At 46.5% G+C, this 21,594-nt stretch overlaps 1 protein-coding gene across 4 annotated transcripts in view; it reads left to right on the top strand.

Moving 5' to 3' along the window:
- Positions 1 to 21,594, top strand: part of LSP1 (lymphocyte specific protein 1) — a 51,365-nt gene extending 29,771 nt beyond the window's left edge. For 2 of the 4 annotated variants that reach the window (XM_061463134.1, XM_061463137.1), the window contains exons 3-11: positions 13 to 102; positions 3,177 to 3,372; positions 4,375 to 4,500; positions 7,666 to 7,709; positions 7,886 to 7,967; positions 8,333 to 8,473; positions 9,266 to 9,346; positions 10,256 to 10,370; positions 20,217 to 21,594. In XM_061463134.1, coding sequence (XP_061319118.1) covers positions 13 to 102; positions 3,177 to 3,372; positions 4,375 to 4,500; positions 7,666 to 7,709; positions 7,886 to 7,967; positions 8,333 to 8,473; positions 9,266 to 9,346; positions 10,256 to 10,345 — 850 coding nt within the window. In that variant the 3' untranslated portion in view covers positions 10,346 to 10,370; positions 20,217 to 21,594. Of the gene's footprint in view, positions 1 to 12; positions 103 to 3,176; positions 3,373 to 4,374; positions 4,501 to 7,665; positions 7,710 to 7,885; positions 7,968 to 8,332; positions 8,474 to 9,265; positions 9,347 to 10,255; positions 10,371 to 13,792; positions 14,355 to 20,216 lie in introns of those variants that run through there. The other 2 variants (XM_061463136.1, XM_061463138.1) reach the window with 2 other exon arrangements.

The raw sequence follows: 21,594 nt of genomic DNA, 5'->3' as shown, positions 1-21,594 counted from the left end.
GCTGTGTTTCAGCTATGACTTTAAGCCATATGGGACTTCAGAGCTGGAGGAGGATGAGGGGTTCAGTGACTGGTCTCAGAAGCTTGAGCAGCGCAAACAGAGGTGGGTAGGACACAGCCAGACTGTGGGGAGCGGATCCAACATGCCCAGCAAAAGGAGCATCCCTGAGGAGGGGTGACCAAGCCCAAGTCAAGCCTCACATGCATAAGCATGAAGCCAGAGACTGGAGCATCATCAGGACAGTATGGGCCTCACACTGCTGGGATGGATGCTCTCTGCCTGCCATTCGGGCTAACATGGAGGAGCAAGGCTCATGGACAGCCCCAGGTTTTGGGGATGTTTGGATGGAGCCTTGCACTACAAACAGTGGCAGCCTGCCAGAATGCCTGGGTTTGGAGGAGGGACAGTGGTGGATTTAAGCCACCTGAGCTGCTGCAGGGGTTGAAACGGCCTCTAACATAATCCAGGCCAGCCTAAAAAGCTACTTCCTGGCTCGTGTCAGCATAGTGAGTGTTATGGCCCCAGCCCACCCTGTGGTTGGCTCCTCTTTCAGCAGGGGAAAACAGGCAGCAAAGAGCCCTGAGAGGTGCGTGTGTGCTGGCTGTTTAGTCCCCATCTCCCATGACTCTCCCTTTGCTGAGCTGAACCAAACGCTTGCTTTAACCACTTCCCTTGGACATAATCTACCTGCATGTGAACTCTTGTGATTCAGGTCTCTTGGAAGCTTGATTTTATAGGGAATTTTTCTCCTGTGATGACACAGCCTCTTCTTTACAACCAAGCCTGAAAAAATTCCTAAGATTAATGTTTATTGCTGAACAAATAAATAGAGCTTCTCTCTTTCTTACTTCTTTCCAAACACTGTAGCTGAAGCACTCTGTAACCTGTACCTTTGCAGCCCAAACCTACAAGCATTTCTCAAGCACCTTGCTGTGATGTTGATTATCACATCTGTGGGAGCAATTAGAAATCAGCCCCATCTGCTTTTCGGCAGGCTGCCTTTTTTCCACCCCCCCTTGCAAAGAGCTTGTCCAGAGAGAAAGGTGGCAGCTCCCTTTCTGGCAGTTCCCTCTTTGGCCTTCAAAAGATTAGCTGGGAGGGTTGTGCTATCCCCTACAGAAATTGCTTGAGTTTTCATGTGATTTATTCTGTAGTGGGGCAGGAAGGTGCTGAGCAGCAGAGGTGGCATCCATGGCAGGTGGAGCCCATCAGAGAGGTATGGTGCTTTAAAGGCAGTGGCTGTAGCTAGAGTGCTTCTGTGGCTAGAGGCTGGTTGGGAGAGATAGGTGAAGGGGCTCAGACCCTTTGGGCTTGCTGGGAGTAGGTTTCTTGGAAAATCTGGGCTTGCTTCCTTAGTGGGTGGCTGTGCCCTTAAAGTCCCTTCAGCAGCTTTGTCCTTGCTCATTTTCCTGTGTGTTGTGAGCACAGGTAGGTTGTTTCTGGCTGGGATGCCCCACACTGGGACAAGCAGTGCTGTTGCCAGGGTTTCCCAGTTCTGTTCTCTCTTGCTTAACTGAATATGGAGCAAGCCCTGTTTTTTCATTTGAAGGGTGTTCAAGTGAATGGATATAAATGAGGTGAAGACAGTTATCCTCTGTTGAATGGAACTAAACCAGCTTGTGCATCCCCGGAGGGCACTGGTGCTAAGGCGCATTGTCTTTTTGGTTCTGGTCCCCTGCTTTGTGGAGGGAGAACCATGCTATTAGTGGTGTGCAAGAATGTGGGGCATGTGTCAGACTAGCTGTCTCCCATATAAGACTGCTGTGATGTGAAAGGCGTTTTATAGACTGCACCATATCTGCTGGCCTTAGTTTTCAATATGAGCTTGCACTTCAGCTTAGAGGCATCGCTGGCATCCTGGTTGAGAGTAGCTAGTTACTTGGAGCTTGTTTGCTGTCAGTGCCTGTGCTGTCGTGGGAGGATGATTAGTAGCAAGCCAAGTGAGCCAGCATATGCATCAGTGTTTTTCTCCATGTGGTCAGTGAGGAGGGCTGTCCTGTGAGTTGCCTTCCCAGCAGCAGAGAGGTGGGTGGGAAAGCCTTGCTTGAACTTTCTGTCATGTTTTGGTGCTGGCTGGTGGAGCAGAAGCAGTGAGTCATTCTCATGCTTTGGCTACTGCCTGCTAGCAGCTCTCCTGCCTTGCTGTCACAAGCCAGGTGGTTTTCTAAGAAATGTGTAGGAGGAGAAAGCTATATTCTGGCCAGGGAAAGTAAGATGGCAATAACACCTTGATGCATGGCTGTGAGCCCGTGAGAACTCTGGGATCATGAGCTCCCATTGACTCTGTGACCAAAGACGTGGACTGCTCTGCTTTCACAAAGCTTGTTGCTTAAACATGCTCCTGGGTCTTAGAGACCAGGAGGAATCCTCTTGTACAAACCCTACTTTGGGACTCCTTTGATTTTCTGGGCTATGATATGAGTGCATGAGTAGAGGTGTAATTTATTCCAGAGGGCAAAACGGAGGCATGGGGTCAGATGTAGATACAGCATTGCTTGTGAAGCACTGTGCCTTGCAAAAAACCCAAACCCTATGTGAATGGCTGTACAGCCTTGCCCTGCAGTTTAGTTTCAGCTGAAGAGAATGGAAATCTTGGGAATCATGTTCATGTGTCATTGGTTGGATCCCTCTCCAGCGAGAGGCTCTGTTAACATGGAAGTTGAATTTAGGCAGAAAAAGGTTGTGTTTGGTGCTCCAAGTTGAATTGATGCTGGGAACTGAGGGGGCAGTGTCAGGTCTGTGTTTGTGTATTGGGACCACTGAACATGCTGATTCACCTGATATTTAGGCTGTAGCTCAGCAGAGAATTGAGCCAGCACCATGCAATGGTGGTAGTGTCCTCTGTGCCTGGGGTCTGAGTGGAGGTCTGATATCTGTTTTCCTGTGGGTCTTGTCTGTGGTGAGGGTGGAAAGGTGCAGATGCTTTCAGATCTGCCACAGCTCTTAGTTGAGCTGAGTCTCGGACATTCAAAGTGCGGGAGTGTGATGTGACTGCTGTTACATCTGGGGGCCTGGAACTGGATCATGAAGTGGCTGTGGCCCTGCTGTAAAACACTTAGCAAGTTGTAAACGTGGGAGAGTGATAAAACCAGATTTCTAGAGGTCTGACACACTTGGTAGTGTCTGTAGGTTCATAAAAACATTTTGCTTCTTTGACCTCTTTCCCCCACCTCCAGATCTCCACAACAGTCATATGAAGAGGAGGACAGTCGTGTGAAGGAAGCTGAAGTCAAACTGGAGCAGATCCAGCTGGATCAGGAAAGCCCGGAGGAGATCCGAGAGGAGAATGTGGTTACTGGGGAGGAAGAGAGACTGTGCCAGGAGGCAGAACAGGTCCAAGAGCAGGAAGAAGAGGGGAGAGCTGAGCAAGAGGTGAGATCAGGAGGGGCTGACCTTTTCCTCTCCCCGGGAGTGGTGGGAGAGCTGTGGCTGGGGGCTGCTCTCTAAGAACTTAGCTCACCACTACTGTTGACACCACTGACTGATGAGCCCAAGTAAACATGCTTTCATGGCAAGACCTGGGCCCAGTGTCACTCTTGCCTATGTGCCTTCTTGAGGTCACTGTAGGCAGCTTCTGGCTTCTTGCGAGGGTGGTGTGTTTGCTCCCAGAGTGTGTGGCGGTTTAGTCATGTCCCTGGAATACCAAGAAGAAAAGTTCTACTATTTCTCCTGTGGTTTTGTGAGCAGTGAGTAGCTCTTCAGAACTCAAGTCTAAATTTTACTACTTGTTTTTCCCTCCCTAGTCTTTGTTGCACCTTTGGAGCACTTTGTCTTGATGTATCACTAAATACTGCATTGCTCCCAGCTGAGGTTTTCTTTTTTGCCCTTCTGAAAGGGTGTAATTCCTGGTTAGTGAAAGAGACAAAGCTGGAGCTTGAGTGGTGTGCAAGTCCATTAGTGGTGTGCAAGTCCATTAGGGTGGCTGAGCTTCAAGTATATTTTGTTGTTGTAAATGAATTCATGGATTTTGACTTGTGGAGGCTAGCATGCTTTTGACATTTGAACTGTGTGGCTCTTTCTAGCCCTTCATTCTAAGGCCAGCTGCTCTGTCTCCTTGTGGCCTCTAAAAAAGAAATTCACATTTTGCTATCCCGAATAGCGGTAGAAAATCTTTGCTGATTGATTCAAGGACCTCTTTCCATATAATTTTGGAACCCTGAACCTGCAAAATTTCTCAGATTTCCCTCTCTCTACGTGACACATGAGCTGCTTCCTGGATGCTTCAGAATTAGATAATGTGAGCTAAAGTTTCTTTGCTCCCGTGCTTGTTTAGTGTAAAGCAGGAAGCCTGTGAGAGAGGGCAAAAGTCACTTTTGTTGCATAGTAAGCAGTTTGACCAGCTCACTTTCTGGCTTGCTCATTTTCTGCAATCAGGAAAAGAAGAGAAGGAGAAATGAGGAAGAAGAAATGACACCAGAAAAACGCCAGAAGGCCCCAAGCCCTGCTAGCCTGGAAGAGGAGGAGCTGTGCCCTGACCACACTTTAGTCTGCTCCACTAAGGTTTGTGTTCCTGGGGCCTCATTGGGGTCATGACAGCTATTGCAACAGAGCACCTAACTAATGATGAGGAAAGAGGATCCAGGGCTTACTGCAATGTAGGGTGTGAATCCTGATATCCCACTCCCACTACAGGCTGGGACAAATCATGTAATCTGTTTCCCTCATCTTCCTTGGTTGTTAGCCTCCTCTCCTCTTGCTTGAGCTGTTGGAGATGTAACTGTCTCTGTGTATACTTTGCCAATCACCGTAAAAATCTAAAGCTCATTGAGGACTCCAGGGAATATTGTAATACTGAGAAAGATGTCTGTGCTTTCAGCTTGTGCATTTGGTCAAAAACTACATGTGAACTTAATCAGAAAACTAAATTTCCCTTCCCCCAAAAATACCCCAAACCAAAGCACTGGAATTTCCCAGTCTTACTTAGAATAAAATCAGAAAGTATGACTTAAGTTTTCTTAAGCTGAGATTCCGGATCTGTCAAGCATAGAGTCCTTCCCAATGACATCTCTCTGCACTGATGCTCTTTCAAAGCTTCCATTTTTAACACTACCTGAATTGCATCTCATGACTTCTGTTGCATTTACTACAAATCCTCAATTCTATGTTTGTCCTTTTAAAATGCAATAGATACAGATAAGTGGTTTCTGTAGTGAATGGCTTTTTGTCTTTGTAAGCCCTAAACTTGTTGATTGTATCAATGAGGGAAATAGTGAGGAGCCTGTGTAGCCTGCTAATCTCCTGTTGGTATCTTTGCTTTCTTACATTTAATCTGTGCTATTTGCTTCTTGGTCAAAATTTCCTAGCTGGAGGGAGTGATTGTATGAGCACTCCCTCTTGCAAAAGTAAACAGATTGTAAGAAGAAGGTTTCATCATCTACAACCATCAGATTCTTGTTTCTGGAGAAGCCTTTTTAAAGCCAAATAAAAGGAGAGAAGGGGTGGGTTTGGATGCAGGCCATATGCTAATGTTAGGTCTGAAAAATGGGGTGGGGTGGTCAAAACACATCCCTGGAGTGGGGCTGGTGGGGAAATGTGTGAAACACTTCCAACAGCTTTTATATGCTGAAAGCTTTGTCATTACAACCCCAAAACATACATAGTTTCCTTAGCTTACCTGCTGCTGCTAGATTCAGCCCTGAGGAAGGTTTAGAAATATAGTCTCTGTTTTATAATGGTGATGTCAAAGCTCACCAGTACACAAAGCCTAATGTAAAGCAGTGCAGGAAAAATATGAGCTTGGGATCGTTCCAAAGGAAGGAGGATCTTTACACCCCAGCTGGGAGGGCTTTATGTGAACACAAAGAATTAGACATGTAGACCACCAAGGAGGTGTTTTGGTACAGGATCGCTCAGCACAAACACTGCTTGTAGTAGAAAGATGAGAGCATTTGCCGTGGGTGGTGGAGGCCAGGTACACATCTGAGGCAGGCAGCTCTTCAGGGTTCAGAGGGCCAGTGTGGCCTGGGGGCAGAAATAGACGTGGGATCGCAGGGGTGAAGCACTGTACCAGCCCCATTTTGTCCCAGGCTTCTTGTGAATTCTGAGTTTTAAGGTTGGCTGAGTGAGCAACTGTGGTCTCTTCTGACCTCCAGAAAGTGCTTTGGACCAGAGAAATGCATGACTCTCACTGCAAGGAATTGCCCTATGGGGCATGGGGAGGTGGTCTCCAAATAGCTTAGGAAAAGTTTGTTCACACCTAGAGTGTTGTGCTGAGATCTGCTGTCACCTACAGCCTTTCCTAGACCCTTCTATATAACCTGATGCTCATTTATGACATTTTGGAAGCACCTGTGGGTGGTTTGCACCTGCACAGCATCTCTCTGTTGGCAGGGCTGGCAAGGCTTCTTCCTACTGATATCTCATTGACTCGTGGTTGAACAGCTGAGACATAGGCAGGGATCTGCCAGATTCCCCTTTTGGATGCTTTTATGTCCCATGAGGGGCCAGCCTGCCCATCAATGTCCCAGAGGAATGAGCAACCCAATCTCTGGACTCATGGCTCAGAGACAAGCATAAGTCTCATGGCACAAAGCAAAGTAGTAACCTAGCAGCAGGCAGACAGCCTGCCCAGCAGAAAAAGCTGGGTGGTGGGATGGATATCTTGCTGCTGTGCTGGGACCCTGCAGAGTGATGACCCTTAATGCATTTCTGTTAGCCAGGGTTGCACTGTTTGATGGTTGTGCTCATCTCTAATGGGCCCCGTGCTCTTGGGCACGGCTGTTAAATGTATGTTCTCTGTGACACTGTTTTGTCTTCTGCTGAGATAAAATTTAGTGCTGGCATCCTGAAAGCATCTTAAAATGAGCACCTAGGGCTACTTTCTATCTGCTGGTAGGTGATGTTTCCCATGGCACAGCCAGCAGTTATACAGGGAGAGAAGGCTCCTTGTTACATGGTTGCTGCTCCTTGGCTCTGTAGGAGGTGATGTTGACAAAGAGCCCCCTCTTAACTTGAAAGTGATTTTTCTCACTGTATTCTTGTTTTGGGGGGCATTCAAAAGTTGTGAAGTTTAGCTGAAAACATTTCAGCTTTCCTTTACTTGGTGGTTAGGAGGTGTTTGCCTTCCTTTGCTTTGGCCAAAGAGTTCTTGCACAGGGGCCTCTTACGCAAAACTCACTTTCCCTCTGGCTTGACCTGAAGGGCTTCTTTGCAGGTGGCTTCATGTGCTGACTTGCCCTGTGTGCTTCTCTGGTGCGGATAAGTCAATGTAACTCATACCTGTGCTGCTCTCAAGCTTGGCTACTCTTCTACAGACTTAGCCGGCAGTATCTCTAGTTTTTCCCCCTTGTCTTTCCACACTTGCTACGTTCTCTGTTGTGTCTGTCTAGGAAACCAAGTGTTGAGAAAGATGCCTAGCCCTTGGGCAGAGGGAGTAGAGAAAATGGTCTTGGTTGCTGTTTCAGCTGTCAGTCAAGCTGCATGTTGTTGTTTTGCACCTGAAACTGTGTGGGATTCTGCTCACCTGCCTGGGAAGGGAGAAGGAAAGGGGATGACAGTGTCTTCCAACCAGTGTGGGGACATGGAATTGAGTGAGGCGTTTCTAACAAAACCTAGGTGAGGAGTTAGAGCAGAGAAATGATTGAATTATGGTCAGTGGAGGTGACTTGCATCCATCTGAGGTCCACAGACAAAAGTAATGTCTTTGTCTTTTCTCTCCCACTTCAGCTCACAGACAGAACCGAGTCGCTGAATCGCTCAATAAAGAAAAGGTATTTCTAGGGTTGACCTCAGGGTAAAGCAGGGCCCTTCCTGCAAGTGGAGCATGCTGAAGGGTCCCCCTCCTGGGTAGGGCAGGAGTGAGAGGCTGCCTGTGGCCCTCGAAGTCCTCCCTTTCCTTGAGGCCCTGGGGGATCACCTTAATACTCTTCTCTCTTCTGCTTTCCAGTAACAGCATAAAGAAGAGTCAGCCTCCCCTCCCTGTGTCGAAGATTGATGACAGGCTGGAGCAGTACACACAGGCTATTGAGGTGGGCTGCTGTGTTGTCTCTTTCCCCACTCTCCAAGGAGCCCTCTCTGCTAGACATTGATTTCCCACTGCGCCTCTTAGTCTTACCGTCTCGGGGGTGACAACTGAACAGTCTCGCCTTAGATGGGAGCAGCCCTTTCTCCAGTCTCTATCTCCTTCCACAGCATAAAGGAGGTTTCTTTGGTGAGCTGTCCTATCCCAGTTTCTGCATGTTCCCTGCTTAAAGGGTGGGAGCATGTGGCAGGAGCTAGCAAGACCCTGTAAGTTTTCTTTTACAATCCCTTATCCCTGAGGACCTCCAGTTACAGGGGTGGGGAAAGAAAACACACACTCCCTGATGCTGGTCTCTCTTCATTTACGTTCCAGACATCCACAAAGGCTCCAAAACCTGTTCGACAACCTGTTCTTGACCTTCCCACCACGAGCATGATGGTAGCCAGCACAAAAAGCCTCTGGGAGACTGGAGAGGTCACAGCTCAGTCTGCCATGAAGTCCTTGCCCTGTAAGGTACGGCACTTACAGGACTTGTGTTGCTTGTGTAGGGGAAGAGGGACTGGCCTCTGGGCACAATATGCATTACACTTGTGTCAGCTTGCTGTTGTTGGTACCAGCTTTAAAGCTATCTGTATTAGAGATCAAATTTTCTCCTTCAGGATGCAAGGCGTCATACCTCAGAGCTTTGCTTCACCTGTGCTAGGATACCAAATTGTTCCTTGGTAGTACACCTAGGAAAGCCTCTATGATGCTAGTTGAGGTTCTGTTTAGAACTAGGAATCAAATCAGCTGGTGGGGAGAATGCATATGTCTTCTTCAGGGGCTAGGACTGAGCTCCAGTTGTTGAGCACAAAGTTGCATCTTGTACCAAGATGATAAATCTTGTAAACTTGAAAAAGGCAGAGAGTATAATGCATTGCTCTCTTAATTTCACTTTCTGGTCATTCTGAGTGAGGTTGATTCTGTAACCCACTGGTTGCAAATCTGTGTTTATGTGAGCAAAATTCCTTCCACATAAAAAAAGGCTTGATGTTAGCATGTTTTAAATACTTAATGAACTTAAGAAAATAAACGTCTTGGATCTCTGATCCAGGCTTTTGTTGAAGAGAGTGAGAGAGAGGAAAACATAGGGTATACTGGGAATACGAGGAAGTTTTCATAGTCATGGGTTTTACCTGCAGTTGTCATAGGCCAGATGATGTGATATTATAAATAAAGTCAAACACATGGGTTTGAAAGATATATGAACAAAGGCATGTTCAGCAGTATTAGCAGAGAATACTAATAAGAGCATAATTTTCTCAGGATATTGTGGCTGGAGATATTGTGAGTAAAAGAAGCCTTTGGGAACAGAAGGGCAATCCCAAACTGGAGACCAATACCAAGGTGAGTTAGCATCTGTATGAGTATGAAAGTAGTTGATCTCTTGTGAAAAAGAATAGGGCTCTTGTCTGGGTTGGAAGTGTTGAGAAGATGGTGGTGTTCTGTAGGTACACAACTGCATTGATAGATACAAGCAGTACCTATCAATGCCATTGCTTACCTTAAAAGCTTGTCCCAACAGTGAGCAACTATTGCTTCAGCCCTAGTGAAAATGGGGGCAAAACCCATTTTATAACTAATAATACTGAGGGATCTCTTGAATAACATGTTGCTCTTGGCCCATGCGTTGGAAGCCCCAGCCTTCTAAGCTCAAATTGAACTGCATATGTGAGTTACTTTGTTCTTGTTATAGCTTTTGATCTTGAGAGTAAAAAAGCCGTGCAAAATAAAGTGGAAGTGAATCTAAAACAGCATCAACACTTGCAGATGAATCTGATGTTTTGTGCCTACAGTATGTCTGTGGGAATGCCTTTTAAAATGCAGCAAGCAGCTGCTGTTCAAACTCTTCAGGCTGGGAGAGGCAGATCTAAGTATCTTGCCTGTTCCTGGGTCAGTATGCTGCCAGTATGTGGTATATGAAACTAGCTTTTTGCATGGGTGAAATTAGCTCTGTTTTGGGAGGTTTCAGTTTTAGATGAGCCCTCCCTCATGATGCCTTGCATTGCATCTTCCCTTTGCTAATACACATCCTGTGCTTGCTGTGTTACCTTATGCCTATAAAAAGTGGTGGTTGGTCTGTGCAAGGAGTTTATGTGGAAGGGCAGGAAGGGAGTACAGAGTAGACTGTCTCAAAGTCCTGTGGGATTACAGACAACCATATCACATGCTCCTCTGACTTCAGTTATTTAATCTTGCCTGCCTATTTGAGAGAGAAAATTGTTGACTTTGGCTCTTTCTTTCTCTCCTGTTCAGTCCACTCCTTCTGGCAAAAAGTATAAATTCATTGCAACAGGCCATGGCCAGTACAAGAAGGTGTTGATAGACGATGCTGCAGAGAAATAGCATGCCTGGAGAACTCATTAACCAGGTAGGTGGGGTATGACCTTGCACTGCCTTACAAGCTCCTGGTACTGTTCTGGCAGGGTGCTGGGGCTATTTCTGCCAGCTACACTTTAGGTGAGTTGGAAGGTACTACATGGTAACAGCTGGAGCCTTGCTTCTGGTCAAGTGCCTGACTTTGTGAGCTGGGAAGGAGCGGGTACACAGTAGAGGTTTGTTTTGGTCTCTGACTTTCTGATGCTGCTAGGAAGCTTGATATCCGAGTTAATCTGCAGAGTAAGTCCCTTAGCTACTGCTGGTTGGGTGAAGATGCGCTTGCCTTTGCTAGTTCAAAGGAACAGTCTCTATCTGCTGTCTTTTCTTATGCTCCCTTATGATGCAAGGATAAGTAGATAGCTGAAGGTCATTCTGGCTGAGCATGGGATCTGATATAGTTCTGAAATTCAGATGCTTCTGGGGTCCAATTCCCAGATTTATTGAATTAATCAGGGGAAGGGAAGAACTTTTAATGATTTCAATAACCTCTTAGAACCAGTCCGTAATAGGGTTGTAGTGGGGAGGACATGGACATCTGCTGTGCTGGGTAGACCAACAAAGCAGAAAAGATTGTCCTCTGATGTGAAGCAAGGGGGAAAGCAGAGCTGGGTTGCTGGTTTTGTGCCCTCTTGAAACAGTCTTTGGATCTCATGCTCATATTGTGTTTATTTTAATAGATATCCTGGTGTTATCTTGAGTGGATGATAGCAGAGGGTTGCAGCAATAAGGAGGAATGTTGTACAGGGCTGTGATAACTAGTTGGATCCAACTGGGCAGCATCTGGCACAGTGAGAGGAGAGGAAGTTGTTGGGGGTAAAAACAAGCTCATTCTCATTTTTCCTGCTATAAAAAAGAAGCTTTATTTCGTAGCCAAGCTTATAAATAGCTCTGTCTACAAACCACCTTTTGTTTCTGAATTCTTTTGAGAGCCATGTTCCTTTTTTTTCTTCCCCCTTTCCTTCCTTCAAGAAGCTGGCTTCTGAGTGCAGCACATTTTGTTTGTTGTTTGATTTATTTAGACTTTTGTGGTGCCTATTTAGAGCAGGAGGTCTCTTAAACGCCACTTTGAGATGGGCAGCAGTACAAACCCAAGCCTGGCCAAAGCTATGTTTTTAGATGTAAAGGAGGAGCCTACAGGACTTACAGCCTCAACTTGATTCTCTGCCTGTGGCTTTCAGAAACTTATTTTAAGGTCTTCTTTTTGATCAGTCTTTTTCCTGAGGTCTGTTTTGATGCACCAAGTGGGATCCTGCTGAGCGTCAGTTCTTTATAGCAAATAGGCATTGCTAGGGTGTCAGCAGGTTTAATTTGCCGTACCTGAGCTCCTGCAGGCAGTTCAAAGGCAAGTGACCTTGGCTCTGCCCTTTTTCTAGCATCTTTTCTTGAAAGGCTATTGACTGTCATGGGCTGTCCTTTTGGATTCACCCAGCACTCCAAATAGCCATGGCAGAACACTGCCATGTAAGGATTTTTGATTCTGAATAGCAAAATGACTGAAATAGCTGAAGGATATTGGCTCATTTCTTGGGTTTTTAGCTGTTTTGTGTGCTGTGAGGTCCCAGCTCCTTTCCAACCCCCTTTAACTACGTTCATCCTGCCAGATCCCTTTGTGGTTGCCTTTATGCTCTCAAACCTTTCTGCCTCACCCTCATGTCACTCAACACCACCTTACCAGCTTTCTAGTTGCTTGAGCACAGGTACAGTTTTTCCTCCTCCCCTCTCTTAATGAGCTGCAAGATCTCTGAACAGGCTGCAGGTTTTCTCTACATGGCAATTTGGTCTCTCAGCAGCTGCCTGAGGCAGTTTGACATTGAAAACAACCAAACTCTGTGCCCAGTGGCATTCCCCTTCCCTTGCTCAGCATGGCAACTTGGTCTGGGACGTGCTGCAATGAGTCCCAGTGCAGAGCTGCTGGTGGAAGTCTTTTGTCTCCAGGTATCTGTTCTCTCTTCTGTGATGCTCTCATGCCAGGGTCTGTCTCTGCAGGACTTGCCATGCCTGCCCTATGCCCCTGCCCTTCACTCCTGGGACAAAAGGACTAACCCATGCAGGCAGATCTGCCTTCTCTGCTTAGCACTGTGGGAGCTGCTCCCCTCACTAGTCAGTCTCCATCCCTATGCAGTAGGGATGGATTGTGAATGCAGCCTGGTGGGAAGCCAGCAGATGCAAAACATAAGCCTTATGTGAGAATCCCTGTTTTGTTCTGGGTGGTTGTCCTCACTACAGGACAAAGTGAATTAAAGCAGAATTGGTTCTGAAACCATCTTCTCTGGCTGGATTCACTTAGTCTCCCAAGGGTAATCAATATTAGCTGTTCTGCCTCATGCTGGTGCTGTGATCTTGTAAATGCAAACTCTCGTGCATAGGCATCCATCTAGCTGTGCTACACGAAAGTGCTATTTTATCACTGTGTGTAAGGTCATCTTTGTCTGCATTAGGCATTCTACGTGTTTTATGCTGCACTCTTTTTGATTTTGTATTGCTGCTGTCTCTATAGCCTTCTCTTGCAGCATGCTGAATTATCCTGCAGAGGCTTACCTGGGATCCGCTCATGATGACTGGTGCATTTCCAACCTACCTCTTTTCAGTTTTTTCTTGGAAAACTGGGATGTTGAAGTCCAAAATTTAGATACTTGCTTTATTCTTCCTTCTCTTTTATTTTCTTGGAATAGGGAAGGAATTGCAAACCAGAATAAGACCAGCAAAGTGAAAACTTCAGTGAAGGTTTGATAACTGAGCTCTTCTTACAGCATAATCCAAAATTGGAAGACTTCAAAGAAGAATAAGTGACTCTTGGTTTTGTTTCTAAGTCTGTTTGAAGTTGGGCTTGGGGAAATTTTTGGTCAGCTCCATATCCTCTGCACATGAAGAGAATGTAAAGAGCTGTGTATCAAGTTTCCTATTTGGACTAAACATAGCAATTCTATATTAGCTGTGTAGGAACATCCCAGCGTATGACAGAGTTCCTTGTGAAATAGAAATAGCTGATCTCCAGCTTTCATGCTCATAAGCCTGCTGCCAATGGAGATGCAAAGGGTAACTGTAATGAAGGAAAGCACAGTTGTCCCCTGTGGATGGGCAGAGTTGGGGGATTTTGTTTTAAATAGCCTTTTTCTCAGGACATTAGGCACCAGTAAGTACACAACTGTCATGACGTTACCCCTGAAAACAAGACTACACGTGGTTAGCAGAACTCCTCAAAACAGCACCTTGTTAAATACATATTTGGATACCCACATGCTGATGGAGGCTCTTGTTGGTTATCGTGGAAAAACTAACCCCCAGCTATACTTTAAAAGCATGGTCAAATAAATAGTAAAACTTGATTATTGCAATGAAATTGTTGTTCTGTGCACTACCATTTAGCAGACTGAGCAAGGCAGACATCAAATGATGATGTCCATTCTTTTTTAGGCAGGGGAACCACTATGTGAGAGTGAGATGGATATCTTATGGAGTCTCTTGTCAGTGCCTGCGGTGGAAGGATGAGTTTCCACCTTGTTTCAGTGAATGGTGTGGGGTGCAGTTTCAGTCGTGAAGATAGAGATGTGTATATTCTTGGAGTTCAGTTTCTAAGATTCCCTAGAGGAGATGTGGAGTGACATAGATTCCTTCATATTGTCCTATCTACAGCTGCTTCTCTTTCTAGAATTTATCTTGGTCTTAAATAAACACAACAAAATAAATTCAAATTTTATCATCCTCCTCTAAATTGGGCTTTTTCTACAGGCAATTTGTCCTCTTCACTGTGTGCCTCCCTTCTCTTCCCTGTGCTATTGCATACAGTGGTTGTTGCTTGCTCTTTTTAGAACAAGTGCATGTGTATGTTTGTTTTCCTGGCTCATGACTTGTGGATGTAGTATGTCATGCATTTAAGTTTATATACACGTGGAGAGTAATCCTTAAACCCACAGCATGAGGCTGCTGGCTTGAAGGGGTTTTATTTAATTTTATTTTTTCCTGATACTTGGCTCTGGGCTGTGTTCTCTTGCTTGGTGCCGTGTAAGAACCTCCAGAGATGTGGGCCTGTTGAAGCAGCCTGGCTTCAGTTGGCTGACCATCCTGATGCTGTTCTGTTAAAGATCTCGGTGTGCTCCTCAACCGCTTTGGGTCTAAACCGGCTCACCTCAAAAGCGGTGGTGATCTTTGTCATGGGTTTGGTAGCCAGTTCCCTCAGTTTTCGGGCATCAAAACGTGGCTTGTGTAGAAGGATGGGTAAACGGCGGGGAATAAATAAGCTTTCCTCCTTTCGCAGCTTCTTCTCTTCTGCTTGCTGCTTCCTCTCCTTGTTGACTGTCATCTGGTATAAAATAGCATCCCACATTCTTGTGGCCTTCGATTTAAACAGCCTGCAGTCTTGTGTGATTGCTTGAGAGCTGTTCTCCTCCTTCTCCTTGCTCCCTTCCTCCTGTCCCAACTTTTCTGGCTCAGACTCTGGGAAGCTGGGTGCTTCTGGCTGCACCATTAAGTGCTTCCTGAGGCGATGCCAGCCACTGGCACTAGCTCCAGGAGGTCTTGCTTCTTCTATTGGTGATAGTGTTGGCTCATCTTCGAGGGGAGGGCTGGTGTTTGGCAAGCTGGGGGTCAACTGAGGTTGAATAACATGTTCTGCTTTGGTGTCTGTGGAGGTGGCACTGGTACTGTCAGCTTGTTCTGGGGTTTCTGTTGCTGGGTGTGCTTGCATGCAGGGAGCACTGGGTGTGGATAGTTTTTGGATGTCCTGGTCTTGCTTGGGTAATTTGGGTGCTGTCTCTGATCCAGATATTTCAGTGTCACTTCCATGGGTCATAGGCTTATCAGTGTGACCACTGGCAATGCTGGGCTTGGGTGAAGGGGTCTTGATGGAATCTTCAGTAACAGCAGGCCTAGGAGCTTGCTTAGGTGGCTCTGCCTCTGCAGCAGAAAGGAGGGAATGCTCCAGTGCAGTAGCCGTGGCCTTGCTGTCATTGAGCAGGGTGGGTATCTGCCCTGGGTATGGTTGAGAGCAGCTTGCTTCAGGTGCTGGTGAGGAAGGCCTTTTGTCTTCATGGCTGATGGTTCCTTGGGTCTGATTTGATGTGGCTGTCTTAGCTCTGGGTGGCTTGACACTGTGGAAATAAGTGTGCACCTTGGTGATGTAGGTAACCTCTGGTGCCCTTTCTTTACTGGGTGTACTGGTAGGAGGAGGCTGGGGGAAAATAGATATCTGAGGGTCATGTAGAGAGGGAAGGTGGGTATTTGTGCCCTCAGGCTGTTGTGGAGTCTCAGGAGCTTCTGGCTTGTGTAGCAGGGGCATGGCTGACGAGTTTGTGAGAATGAGGTGTTCGGCAATGCGCCTCTGCTCAGTGACCTTCAGCGTGAAAGGCTTGCTCTTTCGGAAAGGGGAGGGGATGCGATGAATGATGGGCTTGATGGAGAGTCGGGCTGGGAGGCTGGTGGAGGCAGGCATAGTGGTTTTGAGGGTCTCTGCTGGGGGAGCGCTCTCATTGTGCTCTAGGTCAGAGCTGGCCTCATTCACGGGCGAGAGGCTGGACCGAAAGGACTTGGCTTGCTCTGAAGCTCGGATAGCGTTCTTCTTGGCTGCCTTCTTCAGCAGCCGCTGGAGCTGCAGGTTGTCCTTACTGGGCTTTGGTAAGGTGGGAGGGGGAGAAAGGTGGTGGTGAATGGGAGCAGGCTGGATGGAGGATGATACTGTTATCAGCATTGGCATCTCCTGAAAGAAGACAAAAATCTTAGAGTTGACATGGGCTTACTGCTGGGCTAGATCTGAAATATTCATACATAAGGCCTCCTTTTCCTCTCTCCAAAAGCTATGAGTATAGAGTCAGAATTGTGGAAGAAAACCATCCATCTTGATTTCCTTAATCTCCTAAGGAGCCCTCATCCAGTCTTGAGGGTAGTGTGGGATATAGATGGGGGATGTGGTAGTGTGGATGTAGATGTAGAGATGTAGTGAGGGAAGCAGTATTACTGAATCTGTAGCCCTCTCTCTCCTGGTGTTAGAGCAAAATCCTGTGAGAGCTCCTTGGGACCCCAGACATTTGTGTCTTGGCAACTCCTAATGCAATTTAGAAGGAACTGTCAAGAGAAACAGAGCAGGTCTGAAATTCTGAAGCTTTAAAACATTCTCCAGAGGCATAAATTGATACCATTTCATGGCTTTTAAAATTCCCATTATTAATACTCTGATACAATGTAATGTACAACATAAGTCATAAACTACATGTCGTTTGAATCAAAGTCAACACTGGCCCTGATTAATTTCAGCTGGCCTAAAGACATCCCTGTGAAATGCAGGGCTTTAAAAAGCTGTGATTATCTGGTGAGTTAGTGCTTTGTCACAAAGCTAACTCTGATTGTAATTTCCTTGTTGCACCAAGCACAGTGGCAATCTTCTCCTCCTGCGCTCAATTTAAAACCTAGTTTTCCCTTTCCGCTGGGGAGCATTGCCACTGTCCTGCCTGTATCACTCATTCTTCAGTGAAACAGAAATGGGTTGTGGTCTGAGTCAGGTCTTATCCCCAGTAGCAATTGCAGCTGGACAATCTTTAGCCAACACTGTGCTGCTCCTGGGGAGATGCACAACTGCTCTCTGTTGTTAACTTGCCACGAAATCCTTTCTGGTGAGCACCAATCAGATTACCTGCATAGTGGAGCTAAGGGTCTGTGTTGGGGATAGGAAGATGAAACTAGTCTCTCTTCTCCTCTTTCCCTTCCTGAACAGGGCTGGGGAGCACCAAACACTCAGCCTCTGACCTGCAATGATTCTTTGGCAGCCTACAGAAGAAAATCTGACTACCCTGGTTCTCAGCACGGAGTTGCTGACTTTTGCTGTGAAACTAGGCATAAATCACTGAGCCCCTTAGTGCCCTATGCTGGATGCACCTGAGCATCCCAAAACAATGAAGAAGTGGGATGATGTCTGGGTTGCCCAGAGGAACTACTGGCTCTGCTTGTTTCCTGGTGGCTCCCAAGCTGCTCTGGCTAGTGTGGGTGTGTAGCATACCTGCTCTGCAGAAAACTATCCAGAATATAACTCTCAAAAGTGCAGAACAGCTTTTTGTGCTTGACTGCTCAGTGTTGCTTTTGGGCTTGCAGTGCTGCTGTCAGCACTGGGCTGGGAAGCTGATCTGTACTGAGCAAGCAGTTGGTGTATCTGACAAGACTGATTTGTGGATGGGCATGAAAAGATGACTGCTATTAAACAACAACAAAACTCCAAACAACCAAAAAATCCCCAAAATTACCACCCCATAAAAAACTAAACCAACTCCAACAAATGCAGCAGCAAATGAAAGGACTGAAGAGGTGGCATTTAGGGCACAAAGCCTTCAAGATGAAGCTTTCACCGTGGTGGATGAGCCGTGATCCATAGCACAGGCTGTGATGGGCTGGACGTAGGAAGCTTCTAGCAAGTAGTGCACTTCTACCAACAGATTTCTGAAGTACAGGGAAGACACAGACCTGTTGGAGCAGGTCCAGAGGAGGGCCACAAAAATGATCGGAGTTGATGGAGCGCCTTCCTATGAGGAGAGGCTGAGAGAGCTGGGGTTGTTCAACCTGAACAAGAGAAGGCTCCAGGGAGATCTTATTGTAGCCTTTCAGTACTTAAAACTTTTCTTATACTTTTCTTATAAGAAATTTGGGACAGACTTTTTAGTAGGGCCTGTTGTGATAGGAAAAGGGGTAATGGTTTTAAATTAAAAGAGGGTGGATTCAGACTGGATATAGGGAAGAAATTCTTTACAATGAGGGTGATGAAACACTCCAACAGGTTGCCGGGATAGGTTGTAGAAGCCCCATCCCTGGAGACATTCAAGGTCAGTCTGGATGGGGCTCTGCGCAACCACATCTAGTTGAAGACGTCCCTGCTCATTGCAGGAGGGTTGGGCCAGATGGCCTTTAAAGGTCCCTTCCATCACAAACTATTTTGTGATTCTATGATTTATTTTGGCTACAGGCATGAGAATCCTCCTGTTGTTTTGGTGAGGGGGCTCGGAGGGGATTTATGCCAGTTGGGGGTGACAACTGTTGGGCATTCCCAGTGGCTTATCAGCATCATGCCTTAGGCACAAGGCTGGGATTAGGACTTGCTCTATTCCAGGAGCTACTCTTAGAAACAAGTCTGCACTAGCCTGAAATAAAGGCTGAGAGCCCATTCCTTTATCATATACCTGTTCTCCTCCCTAGCCTTGTGGATATTCTAGGTTCTTCTGGGTCAGAAAGTCAGAATGCCGGAGTTGGAGAGGTGCATACTTGCTTTTGTGAATCACTGCTGTGGTTCAGATTGTATAGGAATTGGTAATCGCTTGTGTGATTTTTATCTGCTGCGAGGTGAGCTAGGATGTACATCTGTTAGGATTGATTGTGAGCTGATTTCATCTGCTCCCGTTTAATGTGGTCCTGTGGACAGCCTGTCCTACAAGATGAGCTGTGGTCTAGCAGCACTGGTAAACCAAAATTACAAGGTTGATTTGCATCAGGCTTGTGCTGGGATAAAAAGGCAGGATAGCGAACTTCCCAAATACTGATGACCTGTTTGAGTGTTTTCTATGGACTGCTGTACCCCACAAAAAGGCATCTTCCTGTATAGGCCATAGCAGGATTTTGCCTGGGATTTGCTGCAGACTGCCAGATGTTACTGAGGAGGCCATGGGGGTTCTTGGAGTAAGAAGTTTAGATATAATCTGCATGCACTAGGAAGGGTTTCCCTCTGTTCCCAAAGTTCAAGGCTGCTTTATGCCCTACAGCCTCAGATTTTTGGTGTCTTACAATAGTGCTCTTAATCACTTTTGCTACTATCTCAGCATCTCATCTGACTTGAAACCTGCTGTTCTGTGGCCCTGGAGATCTTGTGGGTGGTAACTTCCATGGCATGTGACTGTGCTGGCATATTTGTGTTTGATTAGTGAGGGAGACAGATGTTAAAAACAGAAAAAAAAGGAAATCAGCTTTTAATTTATTTGCCTTCTCTGTCATGCTTGGCTTTGTTTGAGTCTTCTTCAGAGCTTTGTGCTCAGGAGAAATTCTGCAATGAGCAAGACTTGTGAGCATCTTCCCCCTTGCTGAATAATGAAGCAAAAGCAAAGGGACAGGCAGACTTGCTTTATTGCCCTTGGAAAGGCCAGAGCTGAAAATCCAGGGGAAATTGAATGGGAACTCTGGTGTGTATGTGATAAGCTGGAAGGAAATTGAGCTAGAAGCTGAGTTAAGAAGCTTTCAAAGGGTTAAGCTTCCCTGCTACTGGTTGAATGCCTGGTGGTGGAGGGGAAGTCACCCACCTTTGGAGCCCAACTGTTCTCCTGTGGTCCACTCTCTTTGCATCAACCCAAAAGCAGGAATGGTGGGGAGGGTGTCAGCATGGGGGAGTCATTTATCACGTGATGGAAAAGTCATTTGCACGTGGAGCCCCTCGGCTGTACCAGCTGTTATGCGTGGAGCAGATGGAGAGCTGCAGGAACCCAATACTGCTGCAGATGGTCCCAAGAAGCGAGCTATGGCTGCTGGGGGCTGCAGGAGCATGCTCTCCATGTCAGTGGCTTTGTCAGGCTTGGAAGGAAACCTGCTCATCTCCTTCTTGGGAGGAGATGGCTGGGTAGGAGCATGTTTCTCCCTCTGCCTGGGCAGCTGTGACCTCTGCCCGGTGTGCAGCCCTCAGCATCTACTCTGCCATGGGCACATGGCATGGTTGGCTGTCCTGCAGTGCTGAAGCTTTATGGGATGTTTCACAGGGCTCTGTTAAATGGGTGGAACAAAACCACCTGTAATTGCTGTCAAGATGCAGCCTCTGTACAACCCAGGGTATGGCTGGTTGCAGGCCAAATGGTATGAATAAACCTGTTGATTTCTTGTCTTGCAGCTGAGCTTGGTCCTGGCTCGATGCAACTCTCAATGCCACTATTTCCTCTGCTCCATAGAAGATAATTGAAGGATGTTTCTCTTCTGCCTGATGCCAGCCTGCTTTGGTACAGCCTGACTGCTCTCAGGTTATGAGTAATACCCCATGCTGCCTCTGGATGGATGGAAGGAACTAGATCAGCTGGAAAAACCTACCCCTGTTATAACCTTCAATGTGACTCTGGCATTTTTTTCTTTTTCCATTTTTTTTTTTTTTTTTTCAATCTGGCTCTGCTATGGAGATGGGAGCCTGTGCTCTGCTCCCTCTCTTCCATCCAAGTCTGGAAGAGGGGGATCAGTTGAGCTGTCAGGGATTTTGCTATGTGATGAAGAACTTCTACCTTTGTGGTTCTTGGTGGTTGGTGGTGGGAGAGATGGAGCTTAACAGAAACCTAGCAAAAGAATCAGTGTTTGGAAGGAAGGCAGTGGGCATATCCGGAGCACGAGGCGACTGTGAGGACCACTTATCACCATGTTGGTGCCAGCTGTGGGTAAAGTCTTCCCCTGTTTACAATGCAGCCTCTGTCCTTCTACAACATCTGCTTTGAGGGATTTCCATCTACTGGATTCTGTGTATGTCAAATCACATTCAACTTAGTCCTGTTTTTTAGTCTATTTCCCAGATCATCCTTTAATTGCAGTTACATACCCATGCCAAAATGTTCCTGCCACTTTTCAGTCTTGACAGTGTCAATAGCAGCTTTGTTTCAAATAGCTGCTGCTTTCCTCTCCCTAACATGGATTGGAAGTCTCCTTTCACAGGTAAGGAGTGCTGGCTGCTGGTATTACGTCCCTTCTCTGTGAAAGATATTTGTTTGTTCCTAACCTGCAGGCTCCAGTGCCAGTGATTGAAACACTTTTTCTGAATGGCAGTGGTGATGGGTATGTTGACAGTTCACCCTCAGTGCTCCTGAAGGAGGACAGGATAACTGGGAAACAGCGGCTGTTCTTATACTGAAAGCTGCCTCAGTGAAAGGGCATCCTAGTGATTTGTTTGGGGAGGTCAGAGCTTGCTGTGAACATGGGGAAACTAAGTCCCTAAAGAGTGTTGCTCTGGCCTTGGGCCTGAGGTCTGTAAATCAGCTCCTAGGGCTGTTTCTGAACTCTCCCATGTCTTCATATGTCATAGTGTTAGCATGACCCATCCCCTCTTTATATTCTTAGTTCCTACCCTTTTCTCATGTCAACATAATTTTGCAACTTGTTTCTGCTTTCCTGGAGGGAGGACAGCTTCTCTCTCTCCTGCATCAGTGTGCTTTCTGCTTCCATTTACTGCATCCTGGATTGGTTTCTTTTTTCTTTTTGTAAGCATTTAATAAAATTTGAGGAAGATGTTGTAA

The sequence above is a fragment of the Pezoporus flaviventris genome, unplaced genomic scaffold, assembly GCF_033815535.1.
Source record: "Pezoporus flaviventris isolate CSIRO_AGI_PZ_B2104156 unplaced genomic scaffold, CSIRO_AGI_Pfla_v1 ptg000036l, whole genome shotgun sequence".
In the NCBI taxonomy this organism is placed as follows: Eukaryota; Metazoa; Chordata; class Aves; order Psittaciformes; family Psittacidae; genus Pezoporus; species Pezoporus flaviventris.
The sequence above is the reverse complement of the archived record's forward strand: the minus strand, read 5'-3'. Positions and strand labels throughout refer to the sequence as shown.